General features: G+C 41.3%; 1 protein-coding gene across 1 annotated transcript in view; it reads left to right on the top strand.

Annotated features, from left to right (window-relative positions):
• The window catches only part of LOC106585677 (small G protein signaling modulator 1), a 71343-nt gene that overhangs the window by 3057 nt on the left and 47077 nt on the right, over nt 1-21209 (top strand). Inside the window, exon 2 of the mRNA XM_082968651.1 lies at nt 13089-13164. Coding sequence (XP_082824777.1) covers nt 13101-13164 — 64 coding nt within the window. The 5' untranslated portion in view covers nt 13089-13100. The remainder of the gene's footprint in view (nt 1-13088; nt 13165-21209) is intronic.

Here is a 21209-nt window from a genome sequence, read left to right as displayed (position 1 = left end):
AGTGCTATATAGAACCTAAAAGGCTTCTTCGGCTGTCCCCATAGGAGAACCCTTTGCAGAAGGTCCCAGTTCCAGATAAAAACCCTTTTTTGTTCCTGGTTGAACCCTTTTCGGATCTATGTAGAACCCTTCCACAAAGGGTTCTACATGGAACCCAAAAGGGTTATACCTGGAACCAAAAAGCGTTTCCTATGGGGACAGGCGAAGAACCCTTTTTTAAAAGAGTGTAGGCCAGAACATTATGCTTCAGTGACGGAAGCATGTTTAAGAATAGCCTATACTGGGCGTATCTCGGTGCTCTCTCTATCGCTCTCTCTTTCCCTGTGTCTCTCTCTTCCCCTCTGCTACACACATACACACGTCACACACACCTGTGTTTACATAAGGAGAGAGCTACACACTCATGAAAGAGTAGGGCACAGAGGACAACAGCTCATCTTTCATTTTCTTTTCTCTATCAGGCACCTTTTTTAGCATGGCTGCTTACTTAGGGATAGATCGAAATTGACTGGGGGGAAGGGACTGGCCCAAATCAAGGTAGACTATGTCAATCTTGACAAACAGAAAATACATCTATTCCTACCTTGTAGGCCTACCCAGTATCGAAGGCTTCTCCGAATGTAATTCAAGTTTTTGGTGTTTTGTAACGGATGGCTTTTTCCATTCATCAATTGGCCATTGCACAGTTTGGATTGATTGACTTTATTTGTCAGTTAAAAAAATACATATATACACAAAGATTTTTTAAAGTGACGGGGATTGCACAATAAAGTCGGGGACTTATTTCCATTGTGGTCCTTATTTTTTACATAAATACATATATAATTACATAGATAGAAAGGAAAACATGCTCAACCTCCAGATGAGTATCAGGGGAGAGTTTTAGTACAATTCTTACAAGCTTGTTTGGCTGGTAGCTTGTTCTTTAGATGTTTGGTTCTGCTGGTGAACCATGATGTGCAGGCATAATCAAGTGACACTGGACTAGCACACTTACTAGAGTCTTTAGGGCGTCTATAGCTAGGTTTCCATCCAATTGGCCATAGATTTTCATGTGAATATTTTTAAATCTTCATAAAAACAATATGCCATTTCAGAGTATCCTTCAGGGAAACCTGGCGAAGCCAGCGCCATCAATTAATTAGGGATGTTGGCCAAATGAGGCACATTTGTGTCCTTAAAAACAACCTATAACAAATTACAAAACACTATTCATTGTGTTTCGATGTGAAGCTTATGCAAAACCTAATAGCCAATTATGATTATTTTTGGCTACTTTCCTGGAACAATAATTGTCCACCTCACGGTTCAGCTGTCAGAGATTTGAGCACTAAATGTATCCATAGACCTATAGGCTTAGGTATCAACTGTATGATATTAATATTAATATATACAGTACCAGTCAAAAGTTTGGACACAGCTACTCATTCAAGGGTTTTTATTTATAAAAAAAAAAAATTACATTGTAGAATAATAGTGAAGACATCAAAACTATGAAATAACACATATGGAATCATGTAGTAACCAAAACAGTGTTATTTGAGATTCTTCAAAGTAGCCACCCTTTGCCTTGATGACAGCTTTGCACACTCTTGGCATTCTCTCAACCAGCTTCATGAGGAATGATTTTCCAACAGTCTTGAAGGAGTTCCCACATATTGCTGAGCACTTGTCTGCTTTTCCTTCACTCTGCGTTCCAACTCATTCCAAACCATCTCAATTGGGTTGAGGTCGGGTGATTGTGGAGGCCGGGTCATCTGATGCAGCACTCCATCACTCTCCTTCTTGATCAAATAGCCCTTACACAGCCTGGAGGTGTGTTTTGGGTAATTTTCCTGTTGAAAAACAAATGATAGTCCCACTAAGCTCAAACCAGATGGGATGGCGTATCGCTGCAGAACGCTGTGGTAGCCATGCTGGTTATGTGTGCCTTGAATTCTAAATAAATCAGACAGTGTCACCAGCAAAGCACCCACACACCATCACACCTCCTCCTCCATGCTTCACGGTGGGAACCACACATGCGGAGATCATCCGTTCACCTACTTGGTCTCACAAATACACGGCTGTTGAAATCAAAAATCTCAAATTTGGACTCATCAGACCAAAGGAGAGATTTCCACCAGTCTAATGTCCATTGCTTGTGTTTCTTGGCCCAAGCAAGTCTCTTCTTATTATTGGTGTCCTTTAATAGTGGTTTCTTTGCAGCAATTCGACCATGAAGGTCTGATTCACGCAGCCTCCTCTGAACAATTGATGTTGAGATGTGTCTGTTACTTGAATTCCGTGAAGCATTTTTTTGGGCTGCAATTTGGTAACCCTAATGAACTTATCCTCTGCAGCAGAGGTAACTCTGGGTCTTCCTTTCCTGTGGCGGTCATCATGAGAGCCAGTTTCATCATAGCGCTTGATGGTTTTTGTGACTGCACTTGAAGAAACTTTCAAAGTTCTTGAAATGTTCCGCATTGACTGACCTTCATGTCTTAAAGTAATGATGGATTGTTGTTTCTCTTTGCTTATTTGAGCTGTTCTTGCCATAATATGAACTTGGTCTTTGACCAAATAGGGATATCTTGTATACCACCCCTACCTTGTCACAACACAACTGATTGGCTCAAACGCATTAAGAAGGAAAGAAATTCCACAAATTAACTTCCTCTACCTCATGAAGTTGGTTGAGAGAATGCCAAGATTATGCAAAGCTGTCATCAAGGCATTGGGTGGCTACTTTGAAGAATCTCAAATATAAAATATATTTTGATTTGTTTAACAGTTCTTTGGTTACTACATGATTCCATATGTGTTATTTCATAGTTTTGATGTCTTCACTATTATTCTACAATGTAGAAAATAGTAAAAATAAAGAAAAACCCATGAATGAGTAGGTGTTCAAATACTTTTGACCAGTAGTGTATATACAGTGCATTCGGAAAGTATTCAGACCCTGTCACGGGTGTCGTAGGGTAGAGACCAAGACGCAGCGGGAAAATGTACACTCATCTTTTTATTAGGTGAAGAAGGAAAACACATTCAACGTATACAAAACAAAACGAACTTGACAGTCTTGTCAGGCAAAACCGCTAAACAAGAACAATCTCCCACAAAACCCCATGAAAACAAACTCCTAATTATAGGACTCTCAATCAGAGGCAACAATAACCAGCTGCCTCCAATTGAAGGTCCAACCCCTATTAACTAAACATAGAACTACAAAAGACTAGATAGAACATAGAAATATACTAACATAGAACAATGACTAACAAACCCGGACTAATAAATCAAATACCCCCTCTACCTAAACACATACACAAAACACACCCTGAACCACATAAAACAAACACCCCCTGCCACATCCTGACCAAACTACAATAACAAATAACCCCTATACTGGTCAGGACGTGACAGACCCCTTCACTTTTTCCACATTTTGTTACATTACAGCCTTATTCTAAAATTGGTTAAATAAAAAAAAATCCCATCATTCTACACACAATACCCCATAATGGCAACGTGAAAACAGGTTGTTAGAAATATTTGCAGATTTAGCATTTAAAAAAAAACGTAAATACCTTATTCACATAAGTATTCAGACTTTTGACTGGTACTCTATATATTTTCAAATAACTGCCCTTTTTCTTGCTTCGCAATAGATTTTGAAAAATGGTCAAAAACAAATCTGTGCGGCCCTCGAAAAACCGATGTAGCCCTTGAGCCAAAACGTGTGTTATTACCTGGGTGAGACACATGACGGATCACCGGAAAGGAAATCCTCTGTTGTCATTGATAATGAGGTAATCACCCGGGTTCCCATAGCTACATGGTTTTACAGATTTAACCTATTTTACTCAGGGGAATATGTTATCGAGCTTTGTGAATAAACAATGGTTATTACTAGTGTTGGCAGATTCATAATATATACTACAAAATAGTAATTAGTTGAACTACCTTTTTAACCTATTCATTTTAATGTGAATGAATTCATCAGTCTTGTCTCAAGTCTATCACTTCTCAGTATGATGTGAGTCATTCACTCTAAACATGCACTGTAGGAACTGTCAACAGATGACGTTAGCCACCTACAACCATTTTGTGTCATATAAAATCTGTGAACAGTCCATGCAGGAGTATGCATTTGTATGCCTGAGTGATAGGTAAGTCGCTCTGGATAAGAGCGTCTCCAAATGAAAATGTATTCTTGGTAAAGCTGACATGATTGTGCTAGTTGTTTTTCACTATAACAGCCCATGAGGATGGGGAACGGTGTGTCTTCCCTCTGTTCTGATTGTGGCTGTAGAGCAGGAGTTCATGTGAAGACTGTGTAAATCCTGCATCTGCTCTATCCAAGCCCCCTTACGCGGTAGTGGAGGGTTGCCAGGTTTGAGATGATTTTGTCCCCACTGTGACAGCAGAGATGTAGAGTGATACTTGAGAGAGAACGTACTGACTGCTTCTCATCTAATGATGCCAGTCCTTTAGGAACGCAGCAGTAAAGATTCACATTGTTTCAGCATGGATGTCATCTTGTCCTTTGGGCATAAACAAGGCTGCTGTTAGCTGTCAAAAGTATTATTGCTCATAGGGGGTACCAAATAGGTTTAGTCGAAATGTCATTCAAGAGAAATGTTAGAAAAGAGGACTCCAGCCTGAAACGTGCACATAAGGATGAAATGTCAACTTTTTGGGAAAGAACAATATGCACAGTTTCCAGGTTCCAACATATTTATTGTTCTGGAATTATGTAATTAAACAGTCTGTATCCCTCCACCTAACTGTTTCGTATGCTGATGAAGGGAAATGTGAACCAATGATTATGCATGATACCAGTTATCTGTGTGATGAATGGGCTTGTTGACGTACTCTATCTCGCAGAGATAGCTGCTGTGGACTCTGCTCAGGCGACAATGTGACTCGTGCAGTCGCCATAGAAACCTGCAGCTTGTCTGCTAAGACATCTCACCAGTTAGATTCTGTGATGGCTGGATGGGATCCAGATTCTGACTGATGGGAGGATAGAACTAGTAAGACTTGAGAGAAGTGACGTGCCCTGCAGTTTGCACATTTACTTTAGCTGCCTACCAATCAATGCACATCAAATCAAAGTTTATTTGTCATGTACACAGATTCGCAGATGTTAAAGTACACTACATGACCAAAAGTATGTGGACACCTGCTCGTCGAACATATCATTCCAAAATCATGGGCATTAATATGGAGTTGGTTCCACCTTTGCTGCTATAACAGCCTCCACTCTTATGGGAAGGCTTTCCACTAGATGTTGGAACATTGCTGTGGGGACTTGCTTCCATTCAGCCACGAGCATTAGTGAGGTCGGGAACTGATGTTGGGCGATTAGGCCTGGCTCACAGTCAGCGTTCCAATTCATCCCAAAGGTGTTCGACGGGGTGGAGGTCAGGGCTCTATGCAGGCCAGTGAAGCTTTTCCACACTGATCTCGACAAACCATTTTTGTATGGACCTCGCTTTGTGCACAGGGGCATTGTCATGCTGAAGTAGAAAAGGGCCTTCCCCAAACTGTTGCCACAAAGTTGGAAGCACGGAATCGTCTACAATGTCATTGTATGCTGTAGCTTTAAGATTTCCCTTCAGTGGAACTAAGGGGCCTAGCCTGAAGCAAGAAAAACAGCCCCAGACCATTATTCCTCCTCCACCAAACTTTAAAGTTAACACTATGCATTCGGGCAGGTAGCGTTCTCCTGGCATCCGCCAAACCCAGATTCGTCCGTTAGGCTGCCAGATGGTGAAGCGTGATTCACTCCAGAGAATTTGTTTCCACTGATCCATAGTCCAATGGCGACGAGCTTTACACAACTCCAACCGACGCTTGGCAATGCGCATGGTAATCTTAGGCTTGTGTGCGGTTGCTCAGCCATAGAAACCCATTTCATGAAGCTCATGATGAACAGTTATTATGCTGACGTTGCTTCCAGAGGCAGTTTGAAACTCGGTAGTGAGTGAGGACAGAGGATCTTTATGCATTTCAGCACTCTGCGATCTCGTTCTATGAGCTTGTGTGGCCTACCACTTCGTTGCTGAGCCGTTGTTGCTCCTAGATGCTTCCACTTCACAATGAAAGCACTTACAGTTGACCGGGGCAGCTGTAGCAGGGCAGACATTTTACAAACTGACTAGTTGGAAAGGTGGCATCATATGACGGTGCCACGGTGAAAGTCACTGAGCTCTTCAGTAAGGCCATACTGCTGCCAGTGTTTGTCTATGGAGATAGCATGGCTGTGTGCTCAATTTTATATACCTGTCATCAACATTTATGGCAGAAATTGCAGAATCCACTAATTTGAAGGGGTGTCCACATACTTTTGTATATATAGTGTAGGTGCAGCGAAATGCTTTTGTTTCTAGCTCCAGCATTACTGTAAATGTCTAACAGTACAATACTAATACATAAATATTGTCCCATTGTATTTCAGTGGTTTGATTTTGTTTTGCGGTACAATTTACATTAACACAAAAACGCATACATTACACATGTATAAGCGCATCATAAATTAACAAGAAATTATAGCTACATACACAGAGAATTATTTAAGCTTAATGAATGTACTCAAAAAGTCCATTTAGCTCTGACATTTGTGATTGCTCTTATTCATTCAGTAAGTTTTAATAATGCTCCAGGTAGCTGTAATATATATGATGTGCTTATACACTGTAGATCTGTAATCTGTCATGCTTTTCTGTACCTTTTAAGATACAGTATGTGTTCAGAAAACGTCTGAAACCCTACCTCTTTAAAGAGTATCTTAAATAAATCCCAAGGGTGTGCATGTGATGGGTCGTGTGTGTATGTGTGTGTGTGTGTGTGTGTGTGTGTGTGTGTGTGTGTGTGTGTGTGTGTGTGTGTGTGTGTGTGTGTGTGTGTGTGTGTGTGTGTGTGTGTGTGTGTGTGTGTGTGTGTGTGTGTGTGTGTGTGTGTGTGATTGCTATTGTTATCATGATGGCAGCATGAGTCATGTTTGTGGCTGATCATCGTTGCTGAAGCTGACAAGACTGTGGTCTCAGACAACCGATTGCAGGTCAACAGTGCATCATGATTGGTTTGTAATTGGTATATCATTTTTCTATTTTAATGCTTTCAAGGGGCAACATTTTATATATTCTGTACTTACACACTTCCCTTCATTACACACTTCAAGTCTTAGTTCACTTACTTCATGAGTCACCAGTATTTCTCACTTTTCAGAAAACTATGTAAAGCGACTTTGGGTCCTAGAAAAGCGCAATTTAAATACCATCTACTGTAGTAGTAATAATAATAATAATTATTATTATTATTAATAGTAGTAGTATTTCTGAAGGCATATTGAAAATATCTACCCTATATGTTCAATGTTCAAATTGACAAATCTTCCTATATTGCAATCATTTTTATTTCAAAGCATTTTGAAAATGTTTCCTAAAGATAACAGCCATATTAGTCAACGGCTAACGCTTCCTTTCAGATCTCAATCTGCCTGGAGTGACTCATAGATGGCAGGCACCCAAGAGCAAGTGCAATCAGGGCTAGTTTTATTATAGGGCTCTGTTGTTGTTGTTTTCTCTTGTTGCTCTCTCCATCAGTAGCCTTGTGGGAGAAAAGCAGGTGCTTCCTTTCAAATGACTGCTTCCTGCTTTCCAAGCACCTGGATGGGGAGGGCTCAGGGAGAAAACAAAGGGGATTTGGGTATTCAGAGCTACTTCACTTTTGTATAAAATGTATGCTTTTAATTGAAATGTTTTAAAGAAAAACTACAGTATCAGGAGTACATTGCAACACTGTGAAGCTTTGCTTCAAAATGTTAATAGAGGACAGACAATCCTGTAATCCATTCCAGAGAAATATATAGAAGCACAAAGGTTAACGCACCAAAACCTACTTTGTGTGTGTGGGAAAAAATAAAAAGATGGAAGGTAATATCTCCAGCCAGTGAACTGGTCCGATACCTTATCAGTGATGTCAGACAAATGAGACAGATTTGCTCTCAAGGCCTTGGGTTGTCTCATTGAATCAGGGTCTGGAGAGAGTGGCAGAACTGTCAGGACAGGGCAGTCTGAACATTATACACTAGCTAGCACACTGAGGGCTATAGAGTGTGTGTGTGTGTGTGTGTGTGTGTGTGTGTGTGTGTGTGTGTGTGTGTGTGTGTGTGTGTGTGTGTGTGTGTGTGTGTGTGTGTGTGTGTGTGTGTGTGTGTGTGTGTGTGTGTGTGTGGTGTGTGTTGGGGCGGCGAATAACACATTTAGTACTATGTGTCAGTACTATGTGTCTGTACTATGTGTCTGTACTATGTGTCTGTACTATGTGTCTGTACTATGTGTCTGTACTATGTGTCTGTACTATGTGTCAGTACTATGTGTCAGTACTATGTGTCAGTACTATGTGTCAGTACTATGTGTCTGTACTATGTGTCTGTACTATGTGTCTGTACTATGTGTCTGTACTATGTGTCTGTACTATGTGCAGTCAAGCTAGTATAATTAGTTAAATATTAGTTAAATATGATGGATATTATTAAAGATATGGTCTTCTGAGATACAAACAGGTACACAACAAACCAAATAACTATACAATTAAAATTAGGAAAAATAAATAAATACCAAAGTCATCACCTTTATCATATATTTCATTTTTTTTTTTACATTTTATTGAACTAGGCAAGTCAGTTAAAAAAAAAAAAAAAAAACGTTTTATTTACAATGACAGCCTACCAAAAGGCACAAGGCCTCCTGCGGGGACAGGGGTTGGGATTAATGTCATTTTATTTACATTTGAAATATAGGACAAAACACACATCACGACAAGAGAGATAACACAACACTACATAAAGAGAGACCTAAGACAACAACATAGCAAGGCAGCAACACATGACAACACAGCAAGGTAGCAACACAACATGACAACAACATGGTAGCAACACAACATGGCAGCAGCACAACATGGTAGCAGCACAAAACATGGTACAAACATTATTGGGCACAGACAACAGCACAAAGGGCAAGAAGGTAGAGACAACAATACATCATGCAAAGCAGCCACAACTGTCAGTAAGAGTGTCCATGACTGAGTCTTTGAATGAAGAGATTGAGATAACATTGTCCAGTTTGAGTGTTTGTTGCAGCTTTTTCCAGTCGCTAGCTGCAGCGAACTAGAAAGACGGTCGACCTAGGGATGTGTGTGCTTTGGGGACCTTTAACAGAATGTGACTGGCAGAACGGGTGTTGTATGTGGAGGATGAGGGCTGCAGTAGATATCTCAGATAGGGGGAAGTGAAGCCTAAGAGGGTTTTATAAATAAGCATCAACCAGTTGGTCTGGCGACGGGTATACAGAGATGACCAGTTTACAGAGGAGTATAGTGTGCAGTGATGTGTCCTATAAAGAGCATCGGTCGCAAATCTGATGGCCAAATGGTAAAGAACGTAAAGAACATCTAGCCACTCGAGAGCACCCTTCCCTGCCTATCTGTAAATTACATCTCCATAATCTAGCATGGGAAGGATGGCCATTTGAATCAGGGTTAGTTTGGCAGCTGGGGTGAAAGAGTCTAGATTTAACTTTAGCCTGCAGCTTTGATATGTGCTGAGAGAAGGACAGTGTACCGTCTAGCCATACTCCCAAGTACTTGTATGAGGTGACTACCTCAAGCTCTAAACCCTCAGAGGTAGTAATAACAACTGTGGGAAGAGGGGCATTCTTCTTACCAAACCACATTACCTTTGTTTTGGAGGTGTTCCCAACAAGGTTAAGGGTAGAGAAAGCTTGTTGGACACTAAGAAATCTTTGTTGTAGAGCGTTTAACACAAAATCTGGGGAGGGGCCAGCTGAGTATAAGACTGTATCATCTGCATATAAATGAATGAGAGAGCTTCCTACTGCCTGAGCTATGTTGTTAATGTAAATTGAGAAGAGCGTGGGGCCTAGGATTGAGCCTTGGGGTACTCCCATGGTGACATGCAGTGGCTGAGACAGCAGATTTTCTGACTTTATACACTGCACTCGTTGAGAGAGGTAGTTAGCAAACCAGGCCAAAGACCCCTCACAGACACCAATACACAAGAATGGAATGGGGAGTCGAAACACAGGGAGTCGAAACTTCCCGATTCTACCATTAAAATGGAAATGTGCTAGTTCTAGCTTGTGGTTTGGATAATTTTGATGTTTATGATAGAAACTTAATGTTAAAATACTAATGACTATATGCTGTGGCAGAGCCAGGTTGAAATTCCCCTATAAGTGCCTTTGAACCGGGTATGGTAGTAGGTTTGTGTCAAGAACTGCAACGCTGCTATGTTTTTCATGTTCAGTTTCCCGTGTGTATCAACAGTGGTCAACCACAAAAATGATATCCAGCCAACTAGACACAACTTTGGGAGCAATGGAGTCAACATGGGCCAACATCCCTGTAGAATGCTTTCAACACCTTGTAGAGTCCATGCCCCAACGAATTCAGGCTGTTCTGAGGGCAAAAGGGGGGATGTTTTAGCCAACAGAGCAACAAAACTGGAACTCAGGGAAGGTGGTGTCACCAATGTACTCCAGCCAACATGTTATGGGCTTAATTTCACATCCACTAATTGAAATGGCTGAGTTTATCCTTATGTGACCCGACCTCAAACCCCTGTTAGCTTGCCTCTTACACTTTACACCCCTTTGAGCTCTTTCTCCTCACAGAGACCATATGCACCAATGTGACCTTCTGGGTTCAAACACTGCATTCTCCTGTATGCCAAATGACTGTGTTTCCACACTGATCTGATTCTAGGGCATTAGCAAGTCTACAGGTCTTTGGCAAGGTTACTCATCACATGATCATAGTTCACTGAACCACTTCTATCACACTTATGACAGATAATTTTACCTTCAGGGCCTGATTTCCCGATAACAATGGAACTTCGGCTTACAAGTGTTTTAACGATGCATCTTTCCTACAATGGCCGAAGATGTAACATACATTTCCCAAAACACCATGCAGAAAGAACATTCGGTAAGTGTGTCGAAAGAAAGGCAGCGCTGCTCTCTGATCAGCTTTCTTCATTCAAATTTTACCTTAACATTATAATTTTTCCACAATACTGATGACAGATCAGCTCCTAGAGCAATATTATCACCTAATGGCTGCAAATATTGAGGTGGCTTATTCTAATGCTTACCCTATAATAATGCAATCAATCACAGATTAATTTGGCACATCATTGTGCACATGTTGTTACACATCATTCAATATATTTAGGCAAATTACAGGCAATAGCCTACAATTAGAAAAATAGAACTCAATTGAATGAACATGAAATTGATTTCAATATTTTTTTATTATGTAGGCCTATGTAGCTGTCACGATTGTGTGTAGGAACGGACCAAAGCGCAGCGTGAGTATCGTTCCACATCTTTTATTAGAATGTGAAACTTAGTCAGACAAACAATAAACTATACACAAAATAACAAACCAACAGAGGTGCAAACATGCACTAACTCAAAAATAATCTCCCACAAAACAAAGGTGGGAAAAACAACTACTAAATATGACCCCCAATTAGAGACAACGATGACCAGTTGCCTCTAATTGGGGATCATCCAAAAAACCCAACATAGAAAAACAGAAACTAGAACCAAACATAGAAAAATTAAACTAGAATAAACCCCCCAGTCACGCCCTGACCTACTCTACCATAGAAAATAAGAGCACTCAATGGTCAGGACGTGACAGTAGCCTATACTGTAGGCTATGTATATTTTACTTGAGCCAGTTTTAATTTGAAACATCTTTTTATCCTTTGCTTGTTTTTAACAATTGCAAAGACATTGGCAACTTTGTGTTTGCAGTCAACTTCATTGTGAAGTTATTGGGGGTCACAGAGAGACAGTTAAACATCTTGATTCTATGTTTAGTGGATATCTTCTGTGTATAAAGTGATGTGGTAGGGGAAAAAAACACATCGAACGATGCACTTAGTGGTCTGAGGCAGTCGGTAAATAACAAGAAATTTCAAGTGCAACTTTAGAAACAATGGTTTTGGGAAACAGCTTGGCGATTTAACGATGATCCGTTCAAAGGTCCTAACGATGAACATAGCCTTAAGATGCTTTTGGGAAACCAGGCCCTGGTTTGTTTAACCATACTAGATTTACAATCAGAGATTGCAACATAGAGGCAGTTAAACAATCAAGTAATTTGAAATATTTTGCTTTAATGGAGCATAATTTTTTTAAATCTGCCCTCTGTAGTGATATTCAAAGCTCCTCTATGTCTGCACAGATGTTTGGGTCTCTGTGTGTTTGTGTGTGTGTGTGGCGTTGTTCTCTAGGCAGGCACCACCTCTCTTTGTGCAGTGTAATATCTCCTCTGAGGAAAGACCCATTACAACAGGAAATGAGTGCTATCTGGGCTGCTCTATCTGCAGGCTGATTTCCAGGACACAAAGCAATGGCAGTGCTAGGAGATGTCCCCATATTCACCAGGGTCAGAGTTATCAGGCATCTGGGGCGCAGGTCTGATGTTGTCTCTGTGAGCAGCCTGTGTCCGGGTCAGCTAGGGGGAAACCGTGGTGTTGATTAAACCAAACGTTTGTACTCTAAAACTCTCCTCCCGCTTGTTTTTCCGAGGCTGTGTGTTTGAGTGAGGTTTCTGCTGGTTGCGACGTCACTGAATCAGAGGTGTCGTATAGTGCCTGCCCTGGTGAGACATGAAAAGCGTGTGACACTGTGCTCTCACTCTCTCTTTCTCCATTCACATCTAAAGAGGTTTGATTGTTAAGCCAGTCTGTGAGGTGGGCCCCAGAGGTGTGGATAAATTAGCCCCCACCCACCCAACATCAGCCCTCTTCAGCCCTATCCATCTGAGATCTGCTTGATGCGAGTTGGGTGACTCATCCTTCAAACTTTGCATGCACTCTTCCCGCTCCGCTTAATCTCTCTCTCTCTCTCTCACCCTCCCTTCCTGCCTCCCTCCCCTCCTATCTGTTCCCAATGTAAAAAAAATTCTGTACATGTTTACTGATAAATCCTTCCCTCCTTCTCACTCCCGCAGATAAGTGGTTTTGTAGAGAAGGTCTGAGTGTCTCCTCCCCCTGTCATTCACAGGTAAAGCAGATCATGGAAGAGGCTGTCACCAGGAAGTTTGTACATGAAGACAGCAGCCATATTGTCTCATTTTGTGGTGAGTTTCAACTATTGGGACATATTTGGTGGTATTTGCTTATTAATCACCTGCCCTACAACAGAAAAAAAATCAAACCTTTTATCATTGTGCCAATCAGAAGGATCGGGTATCCTGTCAGACACGAGTCAGTCAGGTTTCAATGGTCAGGCTGTTTTCCCAGCATACAGTGCATTCTGAAAGTATTCAGACCCCTTGAATTTTTCCACATTTTGTTACGCTACAGCCTTATTCTAAAATGAATTCAATTGTTTTTTTCCTCGTCAATACACACAATAGCCCATAATGACAAAGCAAAAACTGTTTTTTTGAAATTTTTGCTAATTTATAAAACAAATAAAAAGTTTTTACATACAGTATCAATCAAACGTTTGGACACACCTACTCATTCAAGGGTTGTTCTTAATTTTTTATTATGTTCTACATTGTAGAATAATAACACATAATGAATAATGTAGTACCAAAAAATACATTTAAGATTCTTCAAAGTAACCATCTTTTGCCTTGATGACAGCTTTGCATTCAGGCCAAATAGTTCAATCTTGGTTTCATCAGACCAGAGAATCTTGTTTTCATGGTCTGAGAGTATTTGGGTACCTTTTGGCAAATTCCAAGCGGGCTGTCATGTGCCTTTTACTGAAGAGTGGCTTCCGTCTGACCACTACCATTAAAGGCCTGATTGGTGAAGTGCTGCAGAAATGGTTGTCCCTCTGGAAGGTTCTTCCATCTTCATAGACGAACTCTGGAGCTCTGTCAGAGTGACCATCGGGTTCTTGGTCGCCTCCCTGACCAAGGCTCTTCTCCCCCGGTTGCTCAGTTTGGCCGGGCAGCCAGCGCTAGGAAGAGTCTTGGTGGTTCCAAACTTCTTCCATTTAAGAATGATGGAGGCCAATGTGTTCTTGGGGATCTTCAATGCTGTAGAAATGTTTTGATACCCTTCCCCAGATCTGTGCCTCGACACAATCCTGTCTCGGAGCTCTATGGACAATTCCTTCGACCTCATGGCTTGGTTTTTGCTCTAACATGCACTGTAAACTGTGGAACCTTATTTAGACCGGTGTGTGCCTTTCTAAATCATGTCCAATCAATTTAATTTACCACAAGTGGATTCCAATCAAATTGTAGAAACATCTCAAGGATGATCAATTGAAACAGGATACACCTGAGCTCAATTCGGAGTCTCGACTCAAAGGGTCTGAATATCTATATAAATAAGTTATCTGTTTTTTATTTTGAATATGTTTGGAAATATTTCTAAAAACGTAACAAAATGTGGAAAAAGTCAAGGGGTCTGAATACTTTCCGAATGCACTGTATACAGTATATGGTATAAGAACCGTACCGGTTTCCCTTTTTCTGATCCATTAAAAGACTTCTGTAAAACCTGACATCACATTGAAAACCTGTCAGAATTACATCATTGCAGCTATTGCTGGGATGTCTCTTATGTAACACAGCCAGGAAACAAGGTCGTCAAGCCCCGTCAAGAGTTTAGCGATTTAACACTTTGTTGTTGGTAGAAAAAAGACTTGTTGAAAGCATAAGTTTAGGTGATAAATCAAATCAAAGTTTATTTGTCACGTGTGCCGAATACAGTGAAATGCTGTATTCACCTTACAGTGAAATGCTTACTTACAGGCTCTAACCAACAGTGCAATTTTTAAGTAAAAAATAGGTATTAGGTGAACAGTAGTTAAGTAAAGAAATAAAAAACAACAGTAAAAAGACAGTGAAAAATAACAGTGGCGAGGCTATATATGGTAGCCAGGCTATAACAGTAGCGAGGCTATATACAGGCACTGGTTAGTCAAGGTTAATTGAGGTGGTATGTACATGTAGATATGGTTAAAGTGACTATGCATATTTGATAAACAGAGAGTAGCAGTAGCGTAAAAGAGGGGTTGGCGGGTGGTGGGACACAATGCAGATAGTCCTGGTAGCCAATGTGCGGGGGCACCGGTTAGTCTGGCTAATTGAGGTAGTATGTACATGAATGTATAGTTAAAGTGACTATACATGTATGATAAACAGAGAGTAGCAGCATTGTAAAAGAGGGGTTGGGGGGGCACACACAATGCAAATAGTCCGGGTAGCCATTTGATTACCTGTTCAGGAGTCTTATGGCTTGAGGGTAAAATCTGTTGAGAAGCCTTTTGGTCCTAGACTTGGGGCTCCGGTACCACTTGCCATGCGGTAGTAGAGAGAACAGTCTATGACTGGGGTGGCTGGGGTCTTTGACAATTTATAGGGCCTTCCTCTGACACCGCCTGGTGTAGAGGTCCTGGATGGCAGGCAGCTTAGCCCCAGTGATGTACTGGGCTGTTCGCACTACCCACTTCACGTACAGTCACTGTGGGGACGACGTCCTCGATGCACTTATTGATTAAGCCAGTGACTGAGGTGGTGTACTCCTCAATGCAATTGGAAGAATCCCGGAACATGTTTCAGTCCATGATAGCAAAACAGTCCTGTAGTTTAGCATCTGCTTCATCTGACCACTTTTTTATAGGCAGAGTCACTGGTGTTTCCTGCTTGAATTTTTGCTGGTAAGCAGGAATCAGGAGGATAGAACCATGGTCAGATTTACCAAATGGAGGGCGACGGAGAGCTTTGTACGCGTCTCTGTGTGTGGAGTACAGGTGATCTAGAATTTTTTCCCTCTGGTTGCGCATTTAACATGTTGATAGAGATGAAGTAAAACTGATTTAAGTTTCCCTGTATTAAAGTCTCCGGCCACTAGGAGCGCCGCCTCTGGGTGAGCGGTTTCTTGTTTGCTTATTTCCTTATACAGCTGACTGAGTGCGGTCTTAGTGCCAGCATCTGTCTGTGGTGGTAAATAAACAGCCACGAAAAGTATAGATGAAAACTTTCTTGGCAAATAGTGTGGTCTTCAGTTTATCATAAGATATTCTACTTCAGGCGAGCAAAATCTAGAGACTTCCTTAGATTTCGTGCACCAGCTGTTGTTTACAAATATGCACAGACTTTCCCCCCTCATCTTACCGGAGTGTGCTGTTCTATCTAACCAGTGCAGCGTATATCCTGCTAGCTGAATATCCATGTCATCATTCAGCCACGATTTCGTGAAACATAAGATGTACAGTTTTTAATGTCCCGTTGGTAGGATATTCGTGATCGTACCTCGTCTAATTTATTGTCCAATGATTGTACGTTGGCGAGTAATATTGACGGTGACGGCAGCTTTCCCACTCGCCTTCTGTGGATCCTTACGAGGCACCCCGCTCTGTGTCCTCTGTACCTGCGTCTCTTTCTCTTGCCAATGACGGGGATGTTGGCCTTGTCGGGTGTTAGCAGTATATCCTGTGCGTCCTGCTTGTTGAAGAAAAAATCTTTGTCTAATCCGAGGTGAGAGATCGCTGTCCTGATATCCAGAAGCTCTTTTTTGCCGTACGATATGGTGGCAGAAACATTATGTACAAAATAAGTTACAAATAACGTGACAAAAAACACATAATAGCACAATTGGGTAGGCGCCCGTAAAACGGTTGCCATTTCTTCCGGCGCCATTTTAGTTAGTGACTATCTGCTGTACTGCATTGGGGTGTGAAAGAATAATTTCATAGTCCCTCAGACATTCTTCACAGGCTCATCAAGCCTCACTGACATCTTACCGAAGTCGCAGGATATTTTATCAACTGATAAAAGTGGTAGAGGAAAGGTCCAAATCTGCATATCACATCAACCTGAGGTGGAGGGTTTGAGGGTCTGCTAGCCTGGGCCATGTACAGACCTTTGGTGGGTGCTCAAAGTAAAAAAAAAAAAAAGGCACCTTAATAACATTATATTTTCTGCAAAAATACACTCATCACACATTGTAGACTAAGCAAGCTAGAACCAAAGATGAAATTAAGTATCTTTGCTAGAAGCACTACTGGGCTGGGCTTTATCAGCTGATCATCAGTAATCAGTGTTTCCTCTGGACATTTTTGTTGCAGTGTCATTCATAGAACAACTGTGAAAAGGCCAGCTCAAGTGTATTTTTAAAAGGACATACTTCCCGATTTGTTTTCTTTTATGAACATGCCATAAGCCAACATGTCATTGCAATAAATTAGCTTTAAAACTGCAACATTTTCTCTCAGCCTCATGCCAAAAGTGTAGAATAGCATGAGATTAGCTATAAAACTGAAAATGTTCTCTCTGCACCATGGTAAAATGTATAGAATTGCAGGAAATTTGCTTTAAAACAGCAATATTTTCTCTCTGCCTCATGGAAAAATTTGCAGGGTTGAGACTTGACTAGGTGAGGGGTGATATCTGAGGAGGATTGACAAAGTTCCTAATATGTATGCCATACCGTAAACAATTAAGTCTCTAGGGAATAATCTAATTTGCATACTCCTCGAGTCATCTCTCCAAAACCACATTGGAGGAGAAGATCAGAGGGGTGGGACCTCTGGCTTTCTCATCCAATGGGTTTTGAGAAGAAGAGAGGACGCGAGGACTATGCAATTAAGATCTTCCCAGAGTCTCTCCAATGACTAGTGCTCTGTCTTGAAGACAGTGCACTGAGTTTTCTGCACAGGCAGTTTTGGCTGCCACAGTGGCACAAAGAGCCAAATGACCTTTAAACCGGTGCTGTACCTGGACATATTATTGAAAGTATGTTTGGTAGAAATATTATGATGTAACATTTTAGTTTTTTTTGGTTTGCAGTGGCTACAATTACCAAATGAATGAATGCAGCGGAAACACTGTTAATGTAGGCTAGATTAATCAGCTAGTTAGCTAGACTATGCAAATCTTTACTTGATTTGAATTTGTTATGCTACTGACAAACAGTCGAACTGTGGTTGCCCCCTGAGACAACATATGCTAGCAACTCCAAAGTATCCTACTACTGGCCGTATTCATTTCACACTCACCGCTCTGCACCGGTGGGTAGCTCGTGCATGCAACAAGGAAGAGTGCTGCAATGCACTGCCGCTCTCACGGTCGCAGAAGGGCAGGGGAGGGGACTTTTTTCTTTAAAGATTCATGCGTATTATGAGAAATTATCTAATTTGATAGGCAATTTGTTGCCTTTAAAGTTACAAGAGAGAAAACAGATACAAAAATGTAATAAAAAGTATATATATATATTTTTTAAACGCCACCAATCATAAGGACACTTTTTTCATAGGAGGACAAAAGGGCAGATGCTCCAGCACCCCTAGGGCTCTATCTGTGCATGTGCCCACTGCTAGCTGATTTATACTGTGTGATCAATCTCCAAGGAAAGGCTCTTCCTCCCCGACTACAACAGGAGAGTATCCTGACTATTAACAGACATGGAAGTAAGAGCTTTCCCTTTACCTCATATACCATGGTGGCTGTTAGTGTTAGCTCCCCCCACGTTCTACTATGCTGTCCCAGGTTTTACACCAAGCTGTCACACAAATGTGTCTGTGTGCAGAGATCACAGGATGGAGATGGAGGGCGAGGGCGAGGGGAGGGGGAAAGGGAAGGCGTGAGGCGAGGACTTGCTTAGGCAGGTCACCGGGGAGTAATTAGCCTCTATCATCATGGTCAAATATTCAAGTCGCCTAGGCAGGAGCGCCCGGGAAATATCAAGTGTTAGTCACGCCCCGTCCCTTCTTCCTGTTCTCCTCACCAAAATAGCTATTATTCCCTTCCCTTCACATTTCTGTGACAGAGATAGTAACCATAGAATTAGGAAATAGAATACTAATTTAATAGGATCTCTATTTAGTTAAGTCATCCAATTGTTAATGAAGCCAAGCTTTAAAGGTGTATCTTTCTCAAAGTGGTCATGAAGTAGCCTGAGTGCCAATCTGTTTCTGCACTCTTATCAACTCTTTATGGAATTGCCATACCATTTCAATAAGGATGTAGCAAGAGAGCAGAAACAGACTGGCACGCAAGGTAGGCATGATGTTGGCATTAAATAATTAATCTAAACCAATAGTGTGGTTGGCCATATTTAGAATGTGTTGAGTGTGTCGTAGTGCTGAGAATTCCTGGTCAGTGGCAACACAGACACTCTGAGTCCCCTAATGTGTTCTGTTGCCACAGATACGGGGCTGATTAGAGGTCATTACTCCAGTAGCTGTAATTACCTTTTAAATAAGAGTGCCTCCTGTGTGGAAAGTGGACAGGGTCCAGCCACTCGTTTCCTTTAAGGGTTTATTTGACACAAAGGATATTGCTTTGGTTGCATGGCTCCCGGGGTTATGTTAGGCCAAAGTACTGCAAAGCCAAGGAGGTTTCACCCTCTGGAAATACTGATTTCTTTTCAATATTGGAGTGTATTTTCTAGTATTTTGAAAGACGAGGGACATCCTATTGAGACATCTTTGTCACGGAATTACATTTCTCGCTCCTCTAATAATAAGGAAGGAAACAGAGACGTGCACCAAGATAAAGAGAAAGGAAGGAAGGAAGAGAGAGCGAGGAAGAGATGGAGTACATACTGTATTAGTGAGTGTATACACAACACTGCTCCAACATTAGGATTACAAAGCTACAGAATAGCTGGAAAATATAGTAAATATATACAGTACCAGTCAAAAGTTTGGAACACACGTACTCATTCAAGGGTTTTTCTTAATTTTTACTATTTTCTACATTGTAGAATAATAGTGAAGACATCAAAACTATAAAATAACACATATGGAATCATGTAGTAACCAAAAAAGTGTTAAACAAATCAAAATATAGTTTAGATTTTAGATTCTTCAAAGTAGCCACCCATTGCCTTGATGACAACTTTGCACACTCTTTGCATTCTCTCAACCAGCTTTACCTGGAATGCTTTTCCAACAGTCTCAAAGGAGTTCCCACATATGCTGAGCACTTGTTGGCTGCTTTTCCTTCACTCTGCAGTCCAACTCATCCCCAACCATCTCAATTGGGTTGAGGTCGGTTGATCTGATCCAGCACCCCATCACTCTCCATCTTGGTCAAATTGCCCTTACACAGCCTGGAGGTGTGTTGGGTCATTGACCTTTTGAAAAACAAATGATAGTCCCACTAAGTGCAAACCAGATGGGATGGCTTATCGCTGCAGAATGCTGTGGTAGCCATGCTGGTTAAGTGTGCCTTGAATTGTAAATAAATCACTGACAGTGTCACAAACAAAGCACCCCCACACAATCACACATCCTCCTCCAAGCTTCACGGTGGGAACCACACATACAGAGATCATCCATTCAGATTACATTGTTTTATGAACTCTGATTACTCAGTTTTTATTTAGATTTTAATACATGATAAGTATAGTTTAGTTATTCAGTGCAATAATGGACATGGTATGGAAATTATTTTGATATAGGCTAGGTTATAGCTGTATTGTACAGCCGGTGGGCAAAGTTCGTTGAAAGTATATCACAGGCAGAGGCAGAGAGAGATTCTCCCTCCACTGCTTTCTCTCTCAGCGCTGGTGCACTCCATCAGCAGGGGTTTCCATGACAACCACGGGATTAGTCCTGAGAGAGAGCTCAAATGTCAAAACTGCTCAAGGCACTGCCACGTAGGCCTTATAGGAAGATGTGTCTGTTCGTGTGTATGTGTGCATACTGTGCGTGTGTGCACTAGTGTTTACTGGATAAGCTCTTGGCTTAGGAAAATATAATTATGTTTAAGGATAACGTAATAAAAATTATTGCCTTATTTGAGCCACTTTTCATAACAGCCTCAAGCCGCAGAGCTGTGTCTGAAGTGTCCATCATACGGCTCAGTCACAATTACACAGAAGCTAAGTACTATAATATGCAGATTCTCTATGGGCATTGAGAGATTTTTATTTAGGACCATGTATCATATTTTTTACAACACAGTATGATGGTGGATGTGTTTTTTTAGAATGTGAATCCCCTTCTATTGACACTACATTTGTGTGCATCACAGGAGGTTGGTGGCACCTTAATTGGGGAGGACCAGCTCTGGCGCTCATAGTAATGGCTGGAACGTAATAAATGTAATGGTATTGAACTCATCAAACACGTAGTTTCCATGTGTTTAATATCATTCCATTCACTCCATTCCAGACATTATGAGCCGTCCTGCCCTCAGCAGCCTTCTGT

Source organism: Salmo salar, chromosome 24 (genome assembly GCF_965601325.2).
Source record: "Salmo salar chromosome 24, fSalSal1, whole genome shotgun sequence".
In the NCBI taxonomy this organism is placed as follows: Eukaryota; Metazoa; Chordata; class Actinopteri; order Salmoniformes; family Salmonidae; genus Salmo; species Salmo salar.
The sequence above is the reverse complement of the archived record's forward strand: the minus strand, read 5'-3'. Positions and strand labels throughout refer to the sequence as shown.